Source organism: Cuculus canorus, chromosome 4, assembly GCF_017976375.1.
Source record: "Cuculus canorus isolate bCucCan1 chromosome 4, bCucCan1.pri, whole genome shotgun sequence".
NCBI classification, from domain to species: Eukaryota; Metazoa; Chordata; class Aves; order Cuculiformes; family Cuculidae; genus Cuculus; species Cuculus canorus.
Genome location: NC_071404.1, coordinates 65,063,594 through 65,085,838, shown reverse-complemented (window position 1 = coordinate 65,085,838; position 22,245 = coordinate 65,063,594). Strand labels below are relative to the sequence as shown.

The 22,245-nt window shown below is 40.8% G+C and overlaps 2 protein-coding genes across 9 annotated transcripts in view; one reads left to right on the top strand and one right to left on the bottom strand.

Annotated features, from left to right (window-relative positions):
• MMAA (metabolism of cobalamin associated A) overlaps positions 1 to 1,217 on the top strand; it is a 32,650-nt gene extending 31,433 nt beyond the window's left edge. The window contains exon 10 of the transcript XR_008449622.1: positions 618 to 1,217. The gene's annotated coding sequence lies outside the window, so the exon portion shown is untranslated. The remainder of the gene's footprint in view (positions 1 to 617) is intronic.
• A 701-nt stretch (positions 1,218 to 1,918) lies between these two features.
• The window catches only part of ZNF827 (zinc finger protein 827), a 105,097-nt gene continuing 84,770 nt past the window's right edge, over positions 1,919 to 22,245 (bottom strand). For 2 of the 8 annotated variants that reach the window (XM_054065136.1, XM_054065134.1), the window contains 6 exons: positions 15,212 to 15,349; positions 13,561 to 13,732; positions 11,933 to 12,099; positions 8,939 to 9,130; positions 8,665 to 8,842; positions 1,919 to 5,806 (listed from right to left, as the gene is read on the bottom strand). In XM_054065136.1, coding sequence (XP_053921111.1) covers positions 4,999 to 5,806; positions 8,665 to 8,842; positions 8,939 to 9,130; positions 11,933 to 12,099; positions 13,561 to 13,732; positions 15,212 to 15,349 — 1,655 coding nt within the window. In that variant the 3' untranslated portion in view covers positions 1,919 to 4,998. Of the gene's footprint in view, positions 5,807 to 7,186; positions 7,673 to 8,651; positions 8,843 to 8,938; positions 9,131 to 11,932; positions 12,100 to 13,560; positions 13,733 to 15,211; positions 15,350 to 22,245 lie in introns of those variants that run through there. The other 6 variants (XR_008449621.1, XM_054065133.1, XM_054065135.1 and 3 more) reach the window with 6 other exon arrangements.

Sequence of the window (22,245 nt, the reverse complement as noted above, 5' to 3'; positions counted from 1 at the left end):
CTCCTGCAAGGGACAGTGGCTCTTTATCATCAGCAGCATGTGACACTCATACCCCTACTGGGGTGCACATAAGGTTCCTCTATCAGATGTATCATCTGATACATCTCCAGCTTTGATAAAGCTGGAGCGGCTGACTGCAAGAGGACAGTTATGTTTTGGTTGAGCTTACACCTGAGCTTTTAAAGAAAATTTGAGCTCTTGAGAGACTTGCACTCAGCTGCTGGCTGACTGCTTGCACAGGTGGGATAATTCAGCCCCCTGCTCAGCCCCCTCCTAGAGACACTGAGACACTGTGAAATAATACAGAAGATTCTTCTTCTAGAGACAGCCTTGCCCCCTTACTCCCTGTGCCTTCTCTGCTTCTTTTAACTAAACACTTGAACCTACATCTTAAACCACTGTCTCTATTAAATGAGCAGTTATAATACTTCAGAACAGAACTGTAGCAATTTGCGCAAGTAGAGGTCTGCTTTGAAACCATCGAGGGCTTGGTAGATCAATCTCTCAAATACCTTTCAAAATTAAGAGAATTTGCATGATTTAATTGCTGGGACAACAACTTATGTGTAGCGGAAAAACAGTCTACATATAATATCATTGTATATTTTCTATTTTAGATATTGTGGAAGAGGAGAGGAAGACCACCTCTTCTTGATCATGGCTTACCACCCCTATGTCAAAGCCAGAGACGCCTTCCCTTCACCTAACTAGTCATTACCAAAAGGAGGAGCAGTGGATTCAACACACGAGCTGTTAACAGCACCATGAACTCTAACAAGGTACTAATAGAGACCCTGCAAATTAGTATCCACACCCTGGTAGAAATAACCATAAGAATTTTTCAGTTGCTTAGACCTTAACACTGCCCTAATGGAGGTCAAAGGGCGATCCACTTGTATTTAATGTTAACATTAATTTATCTGAAGATAATTTTTATCTAATGAGTACCCATTTTTGTTTTGTTTCCTTGTTTAGTGTTTAACTTTGGTTTTGGATGTTCAGTATCTTTTCTTGTTCATTGGAGCCACTAATATCTTTGCCTGTTAGAATTTGTCTGTTCTTAAGAGTTTCCTTCTTTAGCCTCTTCTGTGCATTTTAATTATTTCATTGATCTTCAGTGAAAATAAAAAGCTTTTTCTAAAATGCTGACTAAGCACATACAGGGTGTTTTTACAATAAAAAAAGATTTCCACTACAATCTTCTAATGCACAGTGTTTACGCGCTGCATAGCTCCTCTTTAAGAATCATAGAGTAGTTTGGGTTGGAAGGGACTTTAAAGATCATGTAGTTCCAACCCCTCTGCTTTCATTTGGGCTACCAAAAGTTCACCGAACTACAGCTTAAGGATCTGATTTTTAAGCTGCAGGGCTGAGGAGGGTAAGGCCTGAGTGCTCCATCATCCTCCTGACGGAGCAGACTCCTCCGAAGAGGCATTATCCCAGAATTGACCTGGCAGGTTGATACAAGTACAGAGCCCACAAAGAGAATTCCTGTAGTAATCCTAGAAATATTTGCTGTATTTCATCAGCAGTAATAACCAGAGCGTTCCTTTTCAATTTCAACCATTCATAACATCTTACCTTTTATTTCTTCATATCTTCTTGTCTTGTAGGAGAATCCTTTCACCCCAAATCAAGCCTAAATATATTTAAGGTGAAAAAGAGAGGAAGGGAAACCAAAAAGAAACAAGAATGTAGCCAACCTTTTTAATTAGAGTATATTGTACTTCCAAACTGGATACACTAGAAATTGGCAATGCAACATAAGATGCAAAGGAATATACCAGTTACTGTCAAAATGACCCTGTACAGCCTTATAATGCAAAAAGCTTTATACAATACAAATTTTTATTAATGTACACAAACCTTGACAGAATGATATTTGAATGTAATACAACACGTAAAAAAAAAAAAAAAAAAAAAGACAGGAGAAAGAAAAAAGTGCTGAGAACTTGAACTGAATTACCAAATGGAAAACCACGCTAGCTTTCGTTAAAGAATGCATAGTGAAAACCAGTATGAAATTACCTTTACGGTGGGGGGAATTTATCAGAACTGTTGGTCACTAGTCAGTAGGGGGAACCTCTGGAGAACATTCCTTTCTTTAGCCTTGAACTGCAAACCAATTATTTTAATATGCATGAGCTCTGATAAATACTGTATTTTTTTTCCTTAAAAAAATAAAAACTTCCTAACACACTTTTCCTTACAGAGAAAACTTCTGTAACTTGCCAGAAAGAATTAATTTATCCTTTCCAAAGTGCTAAACAAATTTCCCAGGTACGTTAAACATTACTAGGTCAGATACCAGTACAGTGGAACGTTGTTGAACATGTGGCGTTCTCATGCTGGCAGCTCATTCTTGGAAATTCCAGCCCTATTTAAACTGCTGTTTGGTTTACATAAAGCGTCCTAATCCTATTCCTACTTCTTCCTCCTAGACAGCTGTACTTCACCTGTCGGTTTGTAAAATAAGCTTTGGATTTGGAAGTGTTTGCTCTTCTATGGTGGGGTCAGAGATAGATATGGTGAGTGTATTTTAAAGAACTGGTAGTGTTTCTGAATGCAGATTGCATATTTCATGCTGTTGAGATACTCATTTTTTTCTTGTTTTGAGCATCTTCTATTCTGCCTGGACTTTGGGTGGGGGGTGGAGTGTCCGTGTGTGTTACCAGGAGTTGTGATGGAGTAAAGCATGGCAAACAGGGCCCTGAGTTACGTAGGCTGTTTACAAAGGTTTATACATACTTTGGAACAGATGGCTTTTCTTTACTGTGTAGACAGACAGAACTGCCACATGCTCCTTAGAACCAAAACTGTCTGCTGGAATGTAAACAAAATGGTGGGACTTCTCTATCCTTGAATTAATAATTCCAAATGATAACCTATTATGGATATTCCCCCTTGTAAATAGCTTTCAGTATGTTAACAGGAGTGCACAGATTAGAATGTCCTCCCCAAACAGGAAGAGTTTGGTCATGACAGTGGAGAATGTTTGGCCATCTCAGTGCGAAACTGTAGGAATCTTGCAAACAGGTTAAATGATGCAAATTTTGCAGCAAAAAACTGTTTCTACCTAAGCGTCATTTAAGAGCTGATGAAGATTGAGTTACGTTTCTAGTTGTGCATATGGCTAAGAGCCCTTGTGGAGCAGAAATGCCTCCCTGAACTGGGGCATTGCTTTAGTACTGTCACCAACAAGGGGTTGGCTCCAACTGGCCTGTTGGGTCCCCCCTAATCCCACAATAACCTGCAGAAGTTGTTCCTTCAGAACACCATGAGGGTGAGTGGATAAAACATTAGATGTGACTCAGGGCACCTCCTACAGTGGCTTAGCCAAGGGACAAAGAGGGGATTCTTGACAAAAGCTAGGTCACACATTTCTAACAGCTGGTAAAAGACAGTGAGATCCGTATCCAAGAGACACCACGGAAAACAATAATTCAGTAAGAAAGCATTCCTGTAAGTCAGATGATAATTTTGAAATGTTTCATATTTTATACTTCCAATTTTAATGCAGAGTATTTTTAATCCTAATCTTTCTTCCTGGATATTAAGTTGTCTAAGAAACACAAATCAATTAACAGTCAGTTAGCTTCTCTTAAATTAAGATCACTCTTTGCATTTTGAGATTAATAAAGGTTATTCAACCAATCCACATTTGCTTCTTCCTGCAATAAAGTGCTACATATAACATGTCATTTTAATGACCACAAGTAGGAGCGTTAAATAAGTATAAAGTTAGCTTCCTAGCGGTGTACACTCTATCCGCCATTAACAAAAAGGAATAAAGTATTACTAATATCATGGAGGGTATCAATAGGACTGTAGAATTTGCAAGTACAATTGAAATACTGAGGGTATAAAAGAGAACTGCATGGTTTAAACAGCATCTTTTTTATAGCTTTATATTTCAAAGTTGTTACCGGTACCGTTTCAAATAAACAGTCATCTTACCTTCAGCCCACAGATATTTTTTTTTTGCAAGTGAGAAACAAACTAGTGCAAGACTAAAGCACTGTGCAAAACTGCCTTTTTTTTTTTTAGTCTGAGTATTTATACCCAGAATTTATCCATACCCTTTTTTAAATCCCCTTGCTGGATTTTTTCCACCATAGAATTCTAGTTATACAAGTTGTTCCTGCAAACTAAAAGGTAACCACTGCATAATACAGTATATATATATATATATATATGTAATATTTATATGCCCTTTTAAAACAAAAGATGTATGCTATGGCCCAGGCGCAGGTGTTTGTTACAGCTGTGTAAGAGTTAAGAATTGGGCCTGCTGTGTAAGTGCGTAGACTGCACACGCATCACGTACTGCATGTGTGTGCATACACACACACACGCTTTTCATTGTCATACTCTCATCCTGCAGTGCTGAAAGCAACTTTTTCCTCCTCAGTTCTACCCCAAATCTTCAAACCTTGACAACTGAGTACAAGGCATCAAACAACTAAATAAAGAGCATGGAAATAATACACCCTGAACTACACGTGAATCCTTCCACAATGCAGCAGTTCAGGGGGAGATGGAGGGAAGGGAGGGAGAGCAAGTGTGTGAAAAGAGGGAAAGAATAATAATTAAACAAGCCAATACAAGGGATGTGCAAAAGCAATGTCATGGCACACTACAGGCAGACTCTCTTTCACACAGCCGCACGCATACAAAGCCCCAAAATAAAATGCAATATGTAATTACAAGTGCTGATTGCCATTAAGGACACTCTTTTTCAGCTTAACAAGATAAAATAGTTTCTTAGATAAGAGTACTGGGAACATGCCTCTGAAGGTAGAAGTATGCAGTAGGTCACCTCTTGAAGATTTAATAAAGCAGCTTTCATGTCAATGCAATAAGTATACACACAGAGCCATTTTCTAAACCTTACTAATGGTATAGTACAAGTGTTCGTTACCTCTTCGGTCTACGTTTTGCAGCAATGTATACCTGTGGGGTTTGCTGGGGGATTTTTGGTACAGAATGTAACTGCCCTCAGACAGTTTCTGCCCTTTCTGTTAGTCCAAGGTAGGCGAGGAAGGAGTGTTTAGGTGAAGAGGCACCTCCTGGTGCAGTCTGAGGTCTGGATGGATGGAATGTGAGATCGTAGTGGTTTTTGGGGAAAAACATTGTTAAAGGAATAAGGTGGGCAAACTCTGAGTTCCAGTATTTATCAAAGCACAGGGAAGTGCCATTGATGGCCAAGGCTTTCACCGCCAAGTTTGGCTCTGCCCCGCTGCCCTGTGCAGCTGACATAGCCACTGTTTGCAGAGCCTGGGAGGCAGACATAACTGAGAGGGGAGACAGGAGGTTTCTGGAGCTGTTCACTGGGAGGAGTGGACTGGCTTCCTTGGAGGTTGAATACTGGCCCTTCTTCTCCTCTTCAGAGCAGTCCCCATTCTGGTGCTTCTTCACGTGGCGGCTGAAGACAAAAGGGTGGGTAGTCTTGAACAGGCACTCATCGCAGCTGAAAGTCTGGCGTGGAGCATGCTTCAGTTTCTTGTGCAAGTTGAGATTGTCTTTGCGTTTGCAGCTGTAGCTGCACTGGTCACAGTGAAAAGGGCGCTCACCGGTGTGGACACGCACGTGTTCAATCAGCTTGTTGGCGGTCTTGGATAGGTAGCCACACTGGTCACACTTGTAATGGTTGCCAAGGCGGTGTTCTCGGATGTGCATCTCCAGCTCCAGCTGATTTGCTTTCACTGTCTGGCAGATCCGACACTTGTATTCCATCTTGTAGTGAGTCTTCAGGTGGCACTCCATCGCTGCGGGGCGGTTAGTGGAGTAGATGCAGAATGGGCACCTGGCAACACAGCAAGGAAAGGCAGGGACAGAGAAAAGAGAAATCACTCAGCTTGAAGACCTGCATTCCTGGTTTAACCCTGTCACTCAGCCCCTCTCTGACCTACGAAAGAGGAGAAAAAGGCACTTAATTCTCTCTGTAAAGCCTCTTTTGAATAATTGGTTTACCTTGACATGCCTCTACTTAGAGGAGGTTTGCCCATTTAATGGCAGTAGAGCTCACGCATTCCTAGGAAAACACTGATTCACTCTGAAGGAGCATCTCTTTAATCTTCTGGCTTACCTTGATGGGGAAGATTCTGCAAAGCAGGCCAGGTAGTGCAGAGTGGGTGACTGATTCACCAGTGCTTTGTGTAATGGCATTTCTAGTGTTTGCACGAAGTCACTTTGGCCATTTTTTTTCCATAAAGAAGTGGTTTAAAGTGAGTGTTTACAGATGAGAATGAAAGCAGCTGTTTAAGTAAAGATGGAATAAACTCGTAACACCACGTGTACAACAAAAGTTTAGGAAATTCCTTTTATGTGACCTTGAACAATGAGCTTGCTGGGTATCCTGCTAGAAACAGCTGGCAGCCAGTCTGCTAGAATGATTTGTAGGGATTTCCATTTCTGGGAGATGAGCTAGCCATGCTCAAAGTGGGGTGTGTGTTTGGCACTGTTCACCTACAGCTGCCTCTGCCACGGCAGGAATTGTTCCTGTGTGGGAACAGGATGTGGGCTCTGCTTACTCACAGCAGCAAGCGTCCGGACCGGGGTGGATGTGGCAAAGGGCCTCACCCCTGGTTCCTGGACCAGGAAGGGCTGAGAAGGCTGCAGGAGGGAATCTTGAAAGCTTGGAAAGGAAGCGTGAGCTGAACCAGCAAACCCCAAACACACCCGCTCTTTCTTTATGTAGCTGCGAGGAAGCTGGTGAGGAAAGCTACCTGCCAGGGATCTCTGCTATATTAAACAAAGCATGCTACCTTCCAGAGCCAACCAGTGAGCTAGAAGCAGGTCTAAGGAAAAGAATACAACTAAGGCACCTGTCTACTCTCTTACAGATGTTTCCACCTGCTGCTGGTCTGCGTCACTGTTTAGTGGGTCTGCCAATTGTGTTCTAGCATTTCAGATCATTTCTAAGCAGAGATCCTCCCTCTGTGTGTCTGTGTGCTTTCCCTTGCCACAACTGGTTGCACATAAATGTTTAATATTAATCTACCTGCTAATTGAGAGACTTTTGAGCACAGTTGGTAATACAGGAGGACAAACAGATACTAAAACATGCGGACACTTCTCCAGATGCACATCAAGTACTCTGATCCAGAGAGGGAGCCTGGCATTGAGGCTGCTAACGTGATTAGCTCTATTGCAACGGAGGACTCAGCTGTCTATGCACACATACCTCTCCTGGGCTGGGTGCTCTCTGGATCAGAATCTCAGATATTGACCTGGAGCTGGAGGAATCATGATTTTTTCTCTTCCCCCACAGCAAACAGGAGACAGAAAAATACAATTTACTTAGATCTCTTCAGGCTCTTCTGGATGCCTTAAAAAAAAAAATAAATCAGAGCTTTTTCTTAGATGCAGCTTTCAAGGTGCCTAATTATTACTTCAGTTGGGCAGGAATAATTTATGTAGATTGAGAAGCCCATTCTGTCAGGAAGGTCTGAGTCATAGGTCATGGTTTTTCCTTGGTAAATAGAACAGATTCTTTGCAGCTTAAACCCAAAGTGCATTAGACAACTGGTCTGTACATCCAAGAGAGACATCCCATCCTTCTGGCACTACTTGTTTCTCAGTCTGGTCTTCTTCCCAGATTCAGTCATCACATCTCCAGTGACTACAGATCCCAGTCCATGGAACTACTGAGCTGGAGACCAGACGCTGCCTGGCAAACAGAACCAGTTTTCAAAAAACTGCAGTGCAAACTGAGAGAGTGACTCCTGGTAACATTAAACGTGGCGTTGTTTGGCACGTGACAGCTACAGTGCACCGAAAACATTAGTTCACTTAGCAAGAGCAATGGTAGCAGCAAGTCCTGTGCTGAACCCTAGCTGGGCTCAAAGTGGTTCCAGCCTCTTTTCCTGCAGCAGCTGGAACAGAGACCAGGGACATGCATCTTGCATAACATCACATTGCCTGCCCACTGAGAGCAAGCATATGGCCCCAGCAGTCGCTCCTTCCCTCAGGGGTCCAACTTTGACATAAGGGCATGCTCATGCTCTAGTAACATTGCTCTGCACGAACAGACTTTAAAGGGCACCACCTTAGCCAAAACCAAAGGGCTTTTTTTTCTTAAGACAGTGAATTACTTGTTACATGTTAATTTATACAGTGATCATTCTGGGACATGCAAACCAAAGCAGAAGAAATCATCAAAGTTAATTCTTGGAGAGGACTGACTTTGCATTAGAGTCTACAAAAGTTACAACATTTAAGGTTACAACTTCATTGCAGAGACTGTACAGGGTTTAGGTTTTTTGAGCCAGGTGCAGAATAGAGCCTGTGCTGCGTGCTCTCCTTTGCTCTGATGCTTTGAAAAATCCCCTCCTAGTCTGCCAACACCTCTCTGTGGTGCTGCCTCGTTCTCTGCAGAACCCATCGCATACTGTCTCTTATTTGACTTGAAAAGGGAGAGGACCATCGTTCATTACAGCTCTAAGACCAGTGGATATTATGCCCACTGCAAGGTTACCCATCTGTTATAATGATGCAAGCCTACACTGAAGGACTGGGCTTGGGCCATCTAAATAAAAGGAAGCCCCAAAGCTGGATTATCAGACATTTAATTAACCCCTTCTAACTGACTTCCTTTTGTCCTATCCCCATAGTATTAGAGGTGCTTAACACAGTAAAAATTTGTGTACTTGCTTTCCTTACTTGAGCCCACCGGTGGGGACAGTGTGGCATTTCTTGTGCTCCAGTAATTGTTCAGGTGTCTTCATGAACTTGTGGCACACATCACACTCGAACATCCGTGTGATGAGGTGGATTTGCAGATGGCGCTCAAACATATTTTTTGTTTTGCAGACAAAGTTACAGAAAACACATTCAAAGCCTGAAAAATAAACCAGGAAAATATATTCCTTACATTGTGGTCAGATATTGACTGCACAGAAGGTGACAGTTTGTAGTTGTTTTATCAGTGTTTTACCTTTTTCTGACTTCTCTTCAGTGTTCACTGAGGTCTGACTACCAGGCACTACAGAAATGACTAGCAGGTTGTTTGAACCCTTGTTTTTTGGAGTTATATCTGCATCTTCCTTGCTGTTGGCAGAATCGCTCAGTGCTGACAACGAAGATGAAGATGGACTGTTAGATTCACTGGGTGTCTTCCTCTCTTCAGCTGAAAACCAGGAATAAATAGCAATAACTAGTACAAGCAGATTAGATGTAATCTTAATGTTTTAAATTTCAGGAGATATATATATAGATATAAAAAGTTAATTCAAACATGCTTATCAACAAATCTGAAGTTAATTGATCTGTTAAGTTGCACCTTCTTCCTTTTTAATGAACACTTATAACAGTACATCTCAGTTTATCCTAGAACTGAGTCTGTCTGTAGTGGGAGGGAAGCATGTAACGCTACCTCATTACCAGGCTGAAAAAATCCCAAGAAAACATTTTGATTAGCTCAGTTTCAAAAACAATTAAGAACTTGTCCCTTAGAAAGGAAACAGAGTAGGTTTGGGGTGCAGAAACCCAAAGTGCCTACTGGTCCAAGCTAAATTTCCCCCAGCTTTCCAGTGGGTAAATTTGGGAGAAAGGACAAAGAAGACTAATTTCACGCATGTATGGACTGAGGACATGGTTGCAAGATATCTGTTTATATTAGGACCTCTTATTGAAGAGAATTAATTAAAATAAAACATTATTTAACAGGATCTAGAGCTGAAATCCTTATGTGTGCAATAAACGTATGAAGTTCAAATCCCCTATCACACAGAGAAATGAACCAGAGTGAGAGTTCTCATATGAGAACTGCTGTGAGCCAATGAGGCAAGGATGGGCAAATTATCTCCCACCTCTGTCTTGGTTTAATCAGAGCTGTGATAGAAAGAGACTTTACTAAAACTTCATTTTCTTTATGTGATAAGTGCCCCTAATTCAAGGCCTCTGCAAACTCCAAGTACCTATGTGCCTGGCTTCAAACTGATGAGCGGCACCTTTAAGTCCAAGATAAAAATGTAGGAATGCACTAATGAAATCTGATGACCCGAGCTGTCAATAGGGAGGATGACTGGGATATCGTACAGAAATATTCTCTGACCTTGGGGACCGGAGTAATAGAAATGGAATGAAATTTAATAGTAGAGAGTACAAGGTTATGACCTGAAGGGCCAGCAACAAGAATTTTTGCTACAAATGAGGAGTGTTTAAGTTGGAAACAGTCAAGGAAAACAAAAGAAGAATTTGAGCAGAACACAAGAGGAATATGAGCAATCAGTGGGGGAGCCTTCAAGGAAGGTGAATATGATCACAGAATGTTATTGTGTGAGCTATTCCCAGTAGCTGCTGCTGTTTTACATTGCCACCACTACCTATTTCATTTCACCATGTACAGCTGTGATTGCATATGTTGAGAGCAGGTGTTCTAACAAGAACATGTGCAGTGAGGGATTGTTACAGCGAGAAAACTGTTTCATATAAGAAAAGGCTCAATGTACATTTAGAGGGGAGAGGGTTGTTCTCCGTAAATATAATAGGGGAATAAATACTGTGGAAGGAGGGAAGAAAGGTGCTTGGAGCAAGAGTTGAACTGCTGTTTCTGATAAAGGACAGCTCTGGCACAAGAACAACTTACGTGTGTTCTGATTATCAATAAGAAACAAGCTGGAAATTTTAAAAAGGTCCCTACTCTTTAATGCAGGAAAATCTGCTGCTGCCTGGCTGTAGAAGTAGTTGGTTTAAAACAATTATACTTAAGTTTGAGACATATGCCTGCATCCTTCCAAACAGCCCTTTTATGACTTGGTAACATCACAGGATAAGGGCCTGGAGTCAAGTGACCCAGAAAATCCATTCTATTTTCTATTCTCTGTATTTGCCATATGTGTAAGCATGTAGCTGCATCACCAGCCGAACGGCTCAGTTTGACAGGGTGAAGGAAGAACAAGGGGGGGTTTGTCTTTCTTCAAAACATAAGCAGCAGCTCCAATCTTTTAGCCACAATGGGAAGATAAAGTAGAGTAAAGCTCAGTTTTGAGCTCCAATGCAAGATTTTCACATGGCTGCAAGTGGTGTTTCTAACGTGCCTTGACTTCTTATGTATGAAGTGGAGCAACCTCCTCAGGTAACAGGGAGTAGCACTGAGAGCTATCCTGGCATAAAACCCCTCGAGGACTTTCCAGTAGTTTGTATTTCTGTTGTGACATTTAACTTATGTATATGTGAGCAGACAACTGCATTTTTCTCTCCGTTATCCACCCCTCCTTTTTTCCCCCAATTTTTTTTCCTAGTAGAGAAATTAATTAAAAGGGATTGTAATTTTCTTCTCCTTGTATTATGCCAGACCTCATTAGTTGGATTAAGCATATGGAACTTGTTTGAAAACTGCTACTGCTCTTATGTTTGGCTACGAAGTGAACGGGACCAGGGAGAGAACATATGACTTGTTCTGTTCTTTAATATAAAGTTACATTTATGGTATCGCTGAATCACAGTGTCAACTAAATATCAGTGTGAAATTCCAAACTGATAGCCTGTGGAGGCAAACACACCGGAGAGCAAAGCTCAACATATTGTGTATTTCAAACTTACAGCCAGGTATGCACAATTAGCACTCAAAGTCACCTTATTGTCACTGAAGTCAAACCAGGATTTTGATGAAATAGTAAACCAGTCAGAAAAACCAACGAAGTATGCTGACTTCAACAGGGGAGAGAATTTGGGGGATAAGGGTATGAATTCCTATTCATAGGAAGGAGGGCTAAATAATCCTTCATTTATTTTGCTAAGCTTGAAAATTGATCTGCACTACCAGATTATTTGCCTGGCTGGAGTCCAGTTCACTTCAACTTTGAGAGATCAGGCCTTAATTAGCAAGTGTTTCAGTGAAAGTAGAGTGCTAATGGGAAGTGTGAAGGTTGCACCAAAAAAGCAAAGAAGAGAGAGATTACTGCAGCAGGGAAGGAGGGATCATCACCTGTGTGCTTGCTGTTGACATGAGCCTTCATATCTGCCTCTTCCATAGTGACAAAGTCGCACGCTGTGCAGCAAATGGAGAACATCCACTGCTCTTTATCCACATGGAGGGACATATGACTGACAAACTGGACATTCATCTCCGTCTCAAACCCACACACGTGACAGCTGCAGGCAGGAGGGAATTCAAGAGTAAGAGACATTATAAAACAAACAACAAACATAAGCATATTGCCTCTCTCTGAATTTGCTCAAAAAACTCACTGCACAGATTTCTTCTCTTCCTCACTGTTGAACGTTCACTGCAGAATTCTTTTGTCTGCTGGACTGCCTTTTGAACGGATGGCCATGCCAGTGTGATTAAGGGCAGGCACAATGCAACAATCCTGTACATGCTATAATCATGCTAAATAATCAAAGTTAATTAAAAACTACAGATTCCAGATGCTGCGCATCACCTAGCTGATTCCTTTGGGCAATATAGAGGCACTGCAGCTCTGCCAAGATGTTTAGTACGGTTGATACACTGACAAACAGAGAGCTTGCTGCACACTCCAGGAGTTATTTTCAAGCTCTGGAATGGTTCCCATGCCAAACTGGGATCTTGTGCAAAACTGCTTGGCAGTTTCAGTGTAAGCAAGTAAAAATGGGTTCAAACATTTCTTATGCTTGACTGGAAAACAGCAGTCATCAGCTATGCAAATAATTAGCAGGGATACAGATTTCACAGCCAGTGCATAAACAAAGTGATATTGAGAGGCAGTGGAAAGAACCCTTTAATTTAACTTTCTTTGTGGAGTCCTCCTCTTGCTTTGATTAGGCCATTAACAGTTAAATCAAGCCAAAAAGACATATACTCTGGGGCACTATTTTGCTTTCCCAGGGGGATGGACTAGATAATCTAATCCAGCAGGTCTCATTTACTTCTTACTTCTATGATTTTGTAATTAAATCTGCTCTTAGCGCTTTGAATAAGAGAGATCTGGTAATCTGCTTGGCCACTAGAGTGCATATCACAGTTTGCAGAGCGCACAGCAGTGCATATAACAAGGAGAATGTCCAAATATCCATTTTATCTGGGCAATTCCTTTTATTTTTTTCAAGCAAATACTCCTGAAGGTTGTTTTTCTTCCATCATGTTGGTAACTGAACGTATATACCTCTACCAAATGGAGGAAATGTGTACATTGATATAATGATTCTTATTATACTTCATTATTTGATTTCATAGATTTGGCTGAAAACAACGGAGCTGTCAAGGCACTGGAAGCAAGTGCTTTAGATTTGCTGTGAATCGGTGTACATGATAGAATGTTTCCAAACACAAAACTTAAATGAACACTGCATAAAAAGTTAAAGAGGCTTCTAAGAGCCCATCTGCCTCACAAAGCCATTTAAAGAAACCAAACCCACATGCAACCCCAGAGCCTCTCCCACTGGCTAGCCAAGGCAAATAGCATGAGGCAGCCAGCTGGGTTTTTGCTGCTTAGCCTAAGTCAGATAAGCGTGAGATCAATACTTTCATCACAGTTCCACCCTGCAACACCAAAAGGGTCACCCTGTAATGCATCCTTAGCGGGCAGATAAGACCCCCAGCGTCTTGTGCACAGCCCTGGTCTGGGTCCTCACCTGTAGTAATAAGGGTGCTTCTTTCCATCGCTGCCTTCAGAAGTGACAGCGCTGACAATGTCCTCAGTGTCTGTACTCACCAGCTTCACGGAATGGACGGTCAGGTGCTGATTCAGATTAGCACGGCACTTAGCAGCATAGGGGCACAAGTGGCATTTGTATTTTCTCTCTTCTAAAAAAAAAAAAAAAAAAGAAAACCTTAACTGTATACTTCATTTTGAAGCAAGCTATTTTTAAAGCTGCCAATAACTAAGTATGCATTCCTTTGGGTTTCTCCAAGCAGCTTTCAGAATGAAGTACTTTGGAAGCTCGACACTTCGGAAACTTATAGGAGTTCACAGCAATTACTCAGAAAAAACCTCTAATTTGGAGGTAGTTTAGGGTTAGTTTTTTAACTTGTTCTACCATTTGTAATCAGATAATATAAAACTTTATAAACTGGAAAACTGGGGCAACTGCTGCTCTGAGAGTTGCAGCAGAGCCAGTAGAGAAACAGGTCAGTAATCTACAACTACTTCTGTTACTTAGCATCTTTTATTTGATTTTGGGGTCCAGTTACTCTTGAGGTTGCTCCTGCAATCACTTGCACAAAGTTGATGGCTGATGATTTTGTATTAAAATCTGAGGGTAGGGAGGAAAGGGAACACAGTATCATGAGGCCAGTTCTGAACACAAAATAATGAAACAAACTCACTCAAAGAACAGTAGAAGAAATCAACCAAATTCTGATGCTTCACAACTTGAACAATTTAAAATAAAAACTATTTTCTTTTAAATCAAACGTTTCTAAATCCTGGCAGCATACTTTTTGTACATGGCAGGCTTTATTTTGCAAGGATTAAAATAACCACACCTTACACCAGCTTTTACAGCTTTCCCCTTTAAGGGTCTGCTGCTCTAAATTTGAAATATAATGCTACAAGTGTTAGGGGAAAGGCATTCAACAGCTTGGGACTAAGAAAAAAACCCATGGAACAGAGCATTTGAAACTTTTCAGTGTGGCTCTACTAAGTGGTACAGCATAAGCTGGCATCGTAGCAAAAATATTTACCAGCACTGCATCAGAAATTCTTGCTTTCAAGTCTTATTTTATGCAGTGCACCTCAGCAGGCTGACAAGATGTTCCATATAGGAACGCTGTTAGTCTCAGCTGATTTGTAGTTGATTCCCTTTATGAAAGTTGGTATGGGGCAAAACAGTCCTTGTTCCTCTCAGAAGATGAATGACAGATATTAAATCCTTTTAGTTTCACCAGAAATGAAACACCAAGGTCAAATGTTTTGTTGTTCAGTGATATTTTAAAAGTTCATCAGGTGAATGTAAGAAACGCTGTGCCTTCTCTTCAGAGCTCCACTAATAGGCTTGGATATCCAGCTGATATCTACAAGTTGGTCATTGGAACCTGGACACACTTAAATTGACACATTTTGTAAAGATAAATTACAACTAGGCTGTAGAGAAAGAAAATGTTTGTTCGAGTTCCTGAACACCACTCTGACATTCTGTCCTGCTTCTGCACTTGGCTCTGCTCTAAGTGCAAGGAGCTGAGGATGGCTCATGTGCTTACGTTCTTCTCCCACACTTAAACAAACCATTATGAGAACACAGATTTCCTCAGTGCTTTAATAACCAACCACAAAGCATAGCTTACCTGTGTGCAGCGAGAGATGCCGGGACAGAGTCTGCTGTCGACCAAAGACTTTTCCACACACGTCACAGGGAAAGAGCTGGTCATTAAATTTCCAAGATGGCAATCCATTTCCCACCTCCAGCCCCAGCTTTTCTGTTTCTATGCCAAAAAAATCACATAAACAGTCATATTTTAAGAGCTCTGAAGACTTGCAGATTTCATTCAGCAGAGTCCTGTAGGTGTCATATAAAATGCAACACCTCGGCTGCACGCTGTGTGATCTGGCACGAGTTCATGTAAAAAGGAAACTCCCAATGATGGAAAAGAAGTTAATATTTTATATGGCATCTTTCATACATACTCTAACGCATAACACTTATTCAAAGTTTTCTAGACACAGGCATAGTCAAAGAGTTAAACCAGGTTACATAAAAGAGAAAGTCAAGAGTGAGCAGAGCAAAGCATTAACCTCTGACTCTGTTTTTGTGAAGAGATTCCTCCTTTGGCTTTTTCAAATCACCCACACCTTTGCCTGGTGCATAAAGAAGGCCTGGTCTGAGAAGGTGGTCTATTTTACATTGGGTTATTATTTATGGCTAAAGGAAGATTTCCAAACCTTTTCATTTCTACTGACCCAGGAAGTTTTGCTACATGAGAAGTCTGACAATGAAGGAGAACAGAAGATTGTTCAGACAAAAGTTAAACCGAAAGTACACAGCACGCCAGTGAGTAGGTGGCATCCAGGGTAAGCTCTGCTGTGCTGTCCTCAGGCAGCAAAATCCCCAGCAGCTTAGAGGGCCATCCATTGAAAATCTGAGACCCAGAGCTGGCCGTTACCTTTAAAGACATATTTTTAATTGTTTCAGGAACAGACAGAGCGTGCCATACAAAAAAGAAACTCCACAGCATAAAGCACAGACATGAAGGTACTCTGTAAGACAGTAGAGAGAAAAGGACTGGGAATGAGGATAAGAAAAAAGGATGAACAGTGCTTCAAGAAGTGAAAAGCATGGCCACTTTTGATCTGGACTGAAGGGAGCAGAGAGCCACGGGCATAGCAGCAACACTCCTTAGCTCAAGAAGAGAAACAGTAGCCGCACGCCTTACATAAAGAAATGTTCCCTGCAAGGGTCCTGTTTCCTGAGGAGAAGAGACTGTAAGAGGTGCACAAAACTGCAAGGGTACTCAGCAACTTTCCAAATACAACAGCCAGCGGCAAGGGGGCTTGGTTTAAGACTTACTTCAGGTAAAAGATGTTTCTCTAAAGCCACACCACCTGCGGGGTTGCTGCCCAGAACAGCTCTACCAGTGCATGTTGCATGCCATGATAGAGCAAAACCATTTGGCTGGGATTTTCAGGTACACAGGAGAACAGCTAGGGACAAGAGTATAAAACCATCTTACTGAGTGTAAGTTACTGTTGTGGAGGTTGGCACAAACCAGCAAAATCTTCAGCTGATGAAGGACTGAGGAATAAACACCTGCCTTATACAGGCAACCCCTCACTGACGGAGTCACCTACCACTGCAAATGTGACTTGTATGTCTGAAAGTCTCTTATTCACAGATAGGTGTCCAGAGACTCCACTGTGGTTTAGGCAGAGAGCTGTCAAATACTGTAGTTAATTTAAGCAATAATAAAACAATGCCTTATTTGGGGCAGAGATTCCACACAGCAATCCCAGCAAGTTTAGCGATGGTCATACTTGGCAGCTTCTTTTCAGCTGCTGTTACTTTCTCCTGTGACCCTGTAATATGTACAATATTCAACACACCAGAGGAATTATGAGGCACTTCTGAGTGCTACCAGCCAACAACACATATTTCTTAGAAGAATTTCTAGTTAGAGTCTGCCTAAGAAGCCTGCTCCATCCCCCGAAAGCTCTAAGTAACCCATAACTTCCAAGAGCTTCAATAAAGAATGATTCTTTTTGTAACTATCCTTGAGTTCAAAACAATGGGAAAATCTGACTCTGTACTAATGCTACAGATATTTTAGCAGAGTTTTTCGAGTACTTAATCAACAGTACTTCAAAAAAGGAATATGGTAATAATTAGAAGAGAAGGTCACAAGAGTATAGGTTGCTTCAATATGGTCACAACAAAAATGAATTAATTGGGACATATACCAAACAAGCAGGCTCAATGAAGTAAATAAGTCTCTTAACAATTCACTTCAGCATTAGTCATCATCCCTTGGTTATCTCTTAAGAAGAAATATAATATCTATGGTGAATTTATAGCTGTCATTTCTAGGAAGTTTGTAGAAAGATGGAAAGATATCAGTTTTCTGATTATCTTGAGCTGGTGAAAACTAGTCTCTTGCAAAGAAGCTGCATATTTTCATTGATGCAAAAGAGGATACTGTAGCTGTTTTGAAAGTACTTCTATTTACTTTAAAGATTTATTCTTGAAGTCCTAACTACAGCTCTTTTTTCTTTGCTTTTCACTGAATCTCCTCTCTATAGCAAAGTCTTTTTTTTTTTGTTCAGCAAGCTTCTTAGTTGGTCTCTGGCACAACAGGACGCTCAGCACTTCATGGACTATTTCTCAGCTCTAAGGGAAATCACCTACTTCCACCCACCTTACCCTCTGGGCAGCTTTGTCTGCATCCTGGAAACTGGAGCTGTGTCCATACGGTGGTCCAGAAGTCTCCCCAGAGCATACCCAGCAACTGATCTCACCAGTGACATGAAAAATCAAGTGAGTCAACACTGAATCCACACTGAATCCCTGGGATCTGTCTCTAATGCTGGGGAATGGTGTTTTCTGTGAGTTGAGCACAAGTCCAGCTGGTTTGTGCACAGTGTTCTCTTTGTATCCCAAAGCACTCTACCAAGACAGTCAGCATCATTATCCTTTAAGAATACCTTACACAGTGGCCAAGAAGAAGATAGAGTGAGACCAACTACTGTTAAATAATAAATCAGCATTGTGAGAGATGTCCCAGAGAAATGCATCTTACGCTATGGCATCCCTATACTAATGAAAACAAAATTTAAAAAAGAAGGGGGGGGGGGGAGGGGGATGACCTGATATAAGATTTCTTCTTTAAATGAATACTCTAGAGCAAATTCCAAAACTTCTGTATTAGAAAAGCATACATGACAAAATAATATTGAAATTAAGTAATAGACTGCATTTCTGCATGGGATTTGGAGTTTAAAACAAAATATACTTATAAAATGGAAGGCCTCCAAGTTCTTCAGAACACCATTAAAAAGTAACAGAAAGATTAAGACTCAGTATAATACAATATGTAATATAATTCAAATGATTTTGAAACAATTTTGCATAGAAGTCTTAAGAGTTAAAACTTCTATGTAAATGTAAAACTTAATTCTCAGTGAAATTTAGTGAAATACATCTTTACAGACACCTTTCCTGCCCTTCTGCTCGACCTGGTATCATTTCTCTACTAATTCCAAGTCAACTTTAAGTATAGCTGTGTAAAGCTCATCATCTAGATGGGGCTAGAAACTACTGGGACTTTCACTATCTGTATTTCCCCCGAGGTGCGGATAAGGTGGACATTAGCTGCAGATATATTGTCCTGTCCCTCCTCTTGCCCCTCCAACCACATTAATTTCTGGCAAACAAAGGCCAGCAGCTTGAGAGACTACATACTCCTTTCCTAAGGCATAATTCTGAAGATGTATTTTCAGCTTTCACTTTTGGTTATTAATCTTATCCTCAAACTGGCAATATCAATATGGAGAGTGCATTAACCACACCTTCTGGAAAGCCTTTAGCCTGACTTTTGTCAAGATGTGCTGAGAGAGGATACCATATCTGGTTGAGGCTGTAACTGAAGAACAGAACAAAGTGTGACCTGAATACATAAGTAACTGTCTAGAGTCACCAAATCAGCCTTGTAGCTGTCACGCACAAGAAGTTCCCCAGGGACTGGCTTTGTACTCTGATATGGGGTACTTTGATTACTTATTTTCTTCTACTTAGCTTATGTATTTTTCAATCACTACTTCAGTGTTTTATACTACATTATGTTTTAACTTGTTGTTCAACACCATGCGTACCCTTCTATCTTTATACTTGTAACTGAAAGACTGAAACCACTATTTAATTGAAAAAGACAGAGCTAAGAAACCAAACAAAAAGTATGCCAAAGTGTCACTCAAAGAAGACAAATTCATATTTATAACCTTTGCTGGTTTACTGTCTGCTCTGACATCCTTCAACTCACTTAAACAGCTGCCTCTCTGTTTCATCTTCACACCTCCGTAGACCTTGGAAGCAAAAAAATCCACAAGGGCAGGTCCTTATGGTCACGTGGAATCCTACAGATATAAATTTAATAGACAGCCCTTTTGCAATAAGTATTCCTTAAAGAGGTGGAAGTGAGAGGTGCTGACGAGTCTTAACAAGGAAGATCAAAATGTATTCTCTCTCCATTCTTCTGGAGGTGTATGTCATATTTATACTTCAGGTTATTCCGACAGTTTGATACCACACAGATGGTCAAGAAGAAATCAGGTTAGTAATTTTGAAAATGAAATGAACAGAAATCCTGTGAAGGAAGAAATTAGAGAGTAGTGGTTAGGCTACTTTCAATCAATCCTGCTCGCAAGTCAAATGCGATGAAGAAAAAAAAGTTTGATGTCTAAAGGATCTACTGACAGAATAGCCAGCCAGGGTGATGCTGAGAGATAGGAGGGAGAGATGGCCAAACTCGTAACAGGATGTGAACTGGGAAAAGGCAGATGATAGCTGATACAGAAAAAGAGGAAAGGAAGCGTGCATTACCTCCCTTCTCATGCTCCTGGGGATAAAACTTGATGCAAAGTATATGAGATGCAAAAGACAGCTCTCATGGGAGAATGCATTTAAAAAATTCCACCAAACCAGAAAATTAATAAACTGACTGAGAAACAGTGCTGGACAAGTTAATCAGGTTTCTGAGTTCATGGCAAAAGGATGAACACTACCAGTAGTGCACATGTCCCACAGCAAGGCATCTCACTTTTGATCTGACAGACTTAAGACATTAAACACAGCTTTTGCTTACTACCAGCCTGAAGTGGATTGCTGCTAGCCTGGCCTTTGCGATCTTCAAAGTACCCCAAGTTTACTCAAAAGGTAAATATATTGTATGCAGCGATATACAAATGTCACAAATGCTTGTTCCATTTGTAAGGTTGTTTATATTTCGATAGGTCAAAAAGACAAAAAGTTCAAGAAATAGATTTATTCTGAAACAAGTTGCAGGTCAGGCAACCATGCAAACACTGCTTTAAATTAATTTGGTCAAAGAAATTTTCTTTCCTTCTTCTGTCTGCATTCATCTATGTTATTAATAATGTCTTCCTACTTTCTGCAGCATCCCCATCATCAAAGATGTGTTTTATTGCTTTGGAGCCTTCCACTTACATGTTCATCTATTACCTCTGGCAAGCACGTTGTATTTGAAACTAAAAACTCCTTTTGAGAAATATGTAGCTAAGTCTCTGCTGCAAGCCTGTTTGCCAAAAGCCTGCAGACAGGCTCACAAGTTCAAAAATATATTGACTATATGAAACTGCAGCACTCCAAAGACTATATATCTTCGTCCCTTCCCAACTTACTCCCACAAAGGTTTTATCTGTAGCACCAGAGTTCTTTTTTCTAATAAGTCAGTTAGAATAAACAGTGGAACCCTTCCATATACTGCATTTCCCAAGTAAGATACATTTTGTTATCTAAGGTACCTGTGATGCTGAGTGGTCCTGCAGTCTTCAGTCGTCACCGCTAGGATAGTAGCAACCTGTATGGTTTTAATTTAGGACGTATATTTTACTGTGAGCATACTCATCTGCTATTAGCCAGAGATAAGCAACCACTTCTTTGGCATAAAAATTTTCTGTATTCCCCACAGAAATAAAAAGAAGAAAACTTTTTTCTTTTTTAAACTTAAGGTCCAGCTGAAATTGCAAGCTGGTTTGCCTCATCCCCTTGTGGTGTTTTTTTAACATCTTGTTGTAGCTATTAAAAGCAGTCAGTGCGGTCCCCTCTAATAGCAATTCAGGGGCATCTGTACAGACAAAGCCAAGTCCCTTTGTGTGTGTTGTGGGCTGGCCAGAGGTGAGCTTGCATCACCCTGGAAGCCATCCAGCACTGGCAGCAGAGCTCTGTGCTCAAGGTAGCATGCTGGAAGCAGGATAGCTTTTGCAACTATCTAACTGTGGTGTAACATAGTAAAAAGCACGTAAAAAGCACTAACATTACAATAATTTAAAATCCTTGATATGGAAGAAAATATAACTCAAGTGATTTTATCTATCAGTAGCATGGTGCTGAAGTTGTTCTTTCTAAAAACATCAACCATGAAAGCTGGAAGTATTCCAATAAAAAGCTTGTATGAGCCACAAAAAGAAACAATATTGTGCACAGAAGTATTCCAAATGCCCAGTGATAGGCAACAACACTTGAAAAGGTCACTGAGAAGTGATAGAGATGTCAAGGTTTGTGAAAAGAATAAAAACAAATAGAAGATGAACTTTAAAGATGTCTCCATAGAGGAACATGGGAAAACAGTGAAGCCCACCACTTCACTGCTCAGACTAAGCTCAAAAATGGACAGTTGGAAGCAGGGTGAGGAAAACAAAATGTGAGTCAGGGCAAAGACACACTGACTTCAGAACACATGGCCACTCCTCACCTTCTACCTTTGTGTCAAAACTAACACAAAACTGCTTATTTTAACCTCACTTACACATCAGAAAACTTCTGAGTAAACAGTGAGGTTTATATCAATCATCTGCATTATAAAGCTTCGAGATTTGTTTCTATTGTCTGTATTATGCTTAAAAGATAAGAAACAACGAAGAAGAGAGAAAATCCCCAGTTCAAAACTTCAATCAGTCTATGTCAAGGTGGCTGCAGTGGCAGATTTTCAAGGAACCCTAAAGCTGCAATGATGTTGCAGTCATTTTTTTGAAAATTATTTTTATGCTATGACACCAAGCTGAGGATAACACAAGACAACACCCTCTGTTCGTTCCCCCAGCTTTAGCATAAACAGGATGGTCTTGGTGGTAGCTTCATTCCTTACACAATAAG